Source organism: Sorex araneus, chromosome X (assembly GCF_027595985.1).
Source record: "Sorex araneus isolate mSorAra2 chromosome X, mSorAra2.pri, whole genome shotgun sequence".
Taxonomy (NCBI): Eukaryota; Metazoa; Chordata; class Mammalia; order Eulipotyphla; family Soricidae; genus Sorex; species Sorex araneus.
Window position 1 is genome coordinate 257,839,894 of NC_073313.1, and position 4,925 is coordinate 257,844,818.

At 49.0% G+C, this 4,925-nt stretch overlaps 1 protein-coding gene across 1 annotated transcript; it reads right to left on the reverse strand.

Moving 5' to 3' along the window:
- Window positions 1-3,780: 3,780 nt before the first annotated feature.
- FAM124B (family with sequence similarity 124 member B) lies at window positions 3,781-4,679 on the reverse strand (the record flags this gene model as incomplete). The annotated part of the gene is made up of 1 exon (XM_055122907.1): window positions 3,781-4,679. A coding segment is annotated over exon 1 (717 nt), but the record flags the coding sequence as incomplete, so codon positions are not given.
- Between the last annotated feature and the right edge of the window lie 246 nt (window positions 4,680-4,925).

The window sequence follows — 4,925 nt, forward strand, 5'->3', positions numbered from 1 at the left end:
TCAGGGCAGCAAAACATAACCCAAAGTACTGGGGTGGGGGTGGGGGTGGGGGTGATGAGAAGAAAGAAATACATGTGTGTTTGTGTGTGTGTCTGTCTGACTGTGCATATCTGTGTGTATATCTGTGTGTGTTTCTGTGTCTGTGTATATGACTGTGTCTTGTGTCTCTGCTTGAGTGTCCTGCGGGTGTTTGTGTGTGTGTGTGTGTGTGTGTGTGTGTGTGCGTGTGCATTTGTATATGTTGGTGTGTTTCTGTGTTTGTAAAAATCTCGGTGTATGTGTTTGCATATGCGTGTGGGTGTATCTGTCTGTCTTGTCTTTCTGTCTGTCTGTATGGAGTACCTAAGGATGAGGAGGGAAAATGGAGAAAAACTGAGGTAAAGAGGCTTGCTCTTCAAGTCTCCCTTAAACACACATCTCACTTGCTCGTCTCATTGGCTGTTTTTTTCCACTCTGGAGAAGCCTGTGTTCTCTCTCCAGCATGCACCTCTCTGTTTCTCTCATTTTTCTAAATACGTTTCAATAAAAACTACCATGCTTTACAAAAAAAATATGAAGAGGAAATAAAGAAAATGAGGTGAAGAGCAGAAAGAGAGGCATAATGTCTCGGAAAGTACAACTGGGAGACTTGGAAAGAAGCCCTCAAGGAATGCTAGAAAAGAAAGAAATGAATTACTCACTTCATCAGAGATGATGTTCCTTTATTTTAAGTGGCTAATAAAGAACATAAAGATGTGTCTAGTTAAATGCCTGCCGGTAAAATAAGAAGAAATATTTGCTTACTCCAAATTACCTTCTGGAATATAATATACCTTTTCTGAAGAGAGAGACAGATTTCCTGAAAACAAGCAAGTCCATCAAGCAGCAAATGTTTCTGAAGCAGCTGCCACGAAGACTATGGGGAATAAATATGTGCAACTATATACTGAAAAGGGTTGACAATTCAGAGTCCGCAGTTACTGAGTAGGAGAGTAGAAAAATAGGGGCCCCAGAGATGACTCAGAGCAAAACTCTCCTACTCTAAAAGCACGAGGTTCATTTGTGGAATATAAAATGACATAATAAGAGACTGACATCCAAGGACAGTAGACACAAGGGCCAGGAAGATTGCTCCATAGTTGGCAGCCTGCCTCATGAGCTGGGGGAGAAGGCAGCTGGAAGAGAGAAGGGATCACTAAGTCAGTGATGGTTGGAGAGATCACTCCGGAGGAAAGATGTGTGCTGAAAGTAGATAAAGGACCAAACATGATGGCCTCTCAGTATCTGTACTGCAATCCATAATGCCCCAAAGTAGAGAGAGAGTCAGAGGCAAAATGCCTGCCATAGAGGCAGGGGGAGGGTTGGGATGGGTGTGTGGGGGGATACTGGGGATGTTGGTGGTGGAAGATATGCACTGGAGGAAGGGATGGGTGTTTGATCATTGTATGACTGACTCTCACGCATGAAAGTTTGTAACTGTATCTCACGATGATTCAATAAAAATAAATAAATAAATAAATAAATAAATAAATAAATAAAAGCACGAGGCTGTGAGTTCCATCTCCAGCACCACAGACATGCCAAATTGGTCCCTAGGATGCTCCTGTCTGGTACTTCACCTCCACTGTAGCCACAGCCAGCCCAGCTTGCATGACAGATACCATAGCCAATGAGACCACGAGCACTGTGACCGGCGAGCACTGTTCCTGGAGTGTGGGTCAGCACTGCCTCAAAACAAGAGTGTGATCACTGGTGAGCATCACTAAGCCTGGGACCCAAGTATTTACATAAAGTCAGTGAGGTGGTTAAAGAAGAAAAACTCTGAGCAATGAGATGTCACCTGATTCTACCTGGATGAGCTGATAAGCTCCCTGAGCCTACACCTTCTCCGTTAGTCCCATGAGGGGACTTTATATGTTTCATGACTCTCAAACCCCCCCATACACCCTATGTATTAAAATCTCAATAAGTTTTTTTTTTAATATCCAAGCTTGGAGCTGGAGCAATAATACAGAGTGTAAGGTGTTTGCCTTGCATGCAGCCAACCCAGGTTCAATCTCTGGCATCCCATATGATCCTCTGAGCACCACCAGGAGTAGTTTCCAAGTGCAGAGCCAGGTATAACCCCTGAGCATCGCCAAGTGTGACCCCAAAAGCAAAAGGAAACAAACAACAACAACTAATCCCAAACTTGGGCAGCCCCCAGAGATCTCAGTGGTGTGGAATGCAATGCACCAGGCATGGGCATTCTTGAAAGTTCCTTGTGAATTTTTATGTGCCAAGCTGAGAAACACCAGACTCCATCACCTCTGCCATACGGAACACCCTTCCACCGGCCTTTCCCAGAGCACTGAGGGAAAATAGAACTGCACAAGGGAATGCAATGCATCAAAGGGGGATGCCTGGGTCACCCCTGGTGCCAGAGCATAAGGTAAAGGACAGAGAAGGAAGGACACTGATGAGAGACAGATGGGAAGCACCAGAGGACAGATGTCAAAGGGACTCATATACATCAGAGACGTCAGAATGCAGAATAGCTTAACATCCAAACCAGAACCAACACCGCTGGAAACAGGAAGCCCCAACTTTTTACAACCCAACTTAAAAAGTCTTTTAAGATGCAGGCTGGGGTGGGGGAGGGAGCCTGGGGACCCTGGTTGGACTGGTAGTGGGGTGGAGCTGGAATACTGCTATGTCGAAAACTCAACCATCTACATATTATATATATATATAAATATATATATTAAGACTGTCTGAATGTCTCTGAAATAAATGTACATACACTACTTTTGGACATAGATTTATACAAGGCCTTTCCATTTATCATAAGCATCTCCCTTCTTTCTTACCTTTCTCCCTTCTTTTCCTCCCCCCCTTCCCTCGGTAGTGCTCAGGACTCACTCCTCACTCTCTGCTTAGGGATCAATCAGCCATGTGCAAGGTGGTATTATAGCCCTATCTGTTCTAATATTATTCTTGCCCTCATGTGTATTTTCCGAGAGGCATATATATGCCTGTCAGAGAGCCTGGCGAGCTATCGAGAGTATCCCGCCTGCACGGCATAGCCTGCCAAGCTCCCCGTGCCATATTCCATATGCCAAAATCAGTAACAATAACAGGTCTCCTTCCCCTGACTCTAAAAGACCCTCCAATCATTGGGAAAGACGAGTAAGGAGAGACTGCTAAAATCTCAGGGATGGGACGAATTGAGACATTACTGGTGCCCGCTTGAGGAAATCAATGAACAATAGGATGACAGTGATGATATATCACTGTAGCATTGTCATCTCGTTGTTCATCGATTTGCTTGAATCGATGGCACCAGTAACGTCTCCATTGTGAGACTTGTTGTTACTATTTTTGGCATATCGAATATGCCACGGGTAGCTTGCCAGGCTCTGCCATGCGGGCGGGATACTCTCGGTAGCTTGCTGGGCTCTCCGAGAGGGACAGAGGAATCGAACCCGGGTCGGCCGCACAAGGCAAACGCCCTACCCGCTGTGCTATCACTCCAGTCCGTATATAGAGAGATAGACAGACAGGCAGGCAGGCAGACAGACAGAGACAGAGACAGAGACAGAGACAGAGAGACAGAGAGATAGATAGATAGATAGATGATAGATAGATAGATGAAAGAAAGAAAGAAAGAAAGAAAGAAAGAAAGAAAGAAAGAAAGAAAGAAAGAAAGAAAGAAAGAAAGAAAGAAAGAAAGAAAGAAAGAAAGAAAGAAAGAAAGAAAGAAAGAAAGAAAGAAAGAAAGAAAGAAAGAAAGAAAGAATGTGTAGAGAGAGAGAGAGAGAGAAATACCTGAAGCAAGATCTTGTTGCCATCGTAGTCCTGCGTCTGCCACCGGGTGCGGCTGATGGGGACACAGGGATGGGGCAGCAGGGGCACTAACTGGCCTATCTCCTGCACCCGGAACTGCAGCACGGACGACTCCTTGGGGTCCACCGCCATCCCGAGGGGCAGCTGCTTGAGGGCCAGCTGCAGAACCCAGCGCTCGGTGGCGTGGAGCACGAAGAAGCAGAAGTCGCTCTTGTGGGACGTGGCGTCCCTCTGCAGAATCATCTCGTAGAGGCGGACGGCGTCGTCGTAGTTGTCAAAGCCGCAGTAGAGCGTCACCCGGAGGATCTCGGCGCCGCCGCGCACCTGCCGCACGCCCCACACGGGCAGCTGGGGGTCCAGGCTGTAGAAGTCCTGGCTGGCCAGGACGGACGGGCGACACGGCCTCGCCTGCCACGGCCAGCGCCGCAGCGCGTCCAGCACGCGCGACAGGTGCTCCTCGCCCAGGCTTTGGCGCAGGAAGAGCAGCACCGACGTCCCCGGGAAGCGCGACCGCCGGGAGTGACCCCTGTCGTCGTACTTCCCCGGGCTGGCTCTCTCGGACACTAGGAAGAGTCGCAGCTCGGGGCACACGCAGCCCAGGAGCTGGTCCAGGCTCTGCTGCAGGAGCGGGCCGTGGCCGGCGTTGGCCAGGAGGTGCACGGTCAGGACCGGTGGCTCCTGCGCCTCGTCCATCCTGAGCTGCTGGCCCGGCCCCTGGCTTCCAGCCTTCCAGCCTTCCGCAGCCGCGGGGCAGAGCCCTGGTGGTCAGCTCCCCGGGGAGGACTGTAGACAGCCAGGCAATGAGGATTCCCACCAGCTCAGCGGCTCTCAGGGGCCAGCCAGCGGCTCACACGGAGTGCAAGTCCATGCTTGGATGTCAGGCACCCCCTGTGTTTCTGTGTGACCTAAAAACCTACAATCCTGAGAAAACACCCGAGTGGGTGGTTCTTCCAGCCGGCCAGTGGAAAGGAAATGACCACAGGGAAAGGAACAGAAGTTGGCTGGCTCTGGGAGCTGATGGCTATCTGTGTCGTTGGAAAGACATTCATTTAATGGACCCACAATAGGGTCTGATTTCCTGCTCACATCTCTCTGTTTACAGTGGCCCTACACACCTCCTG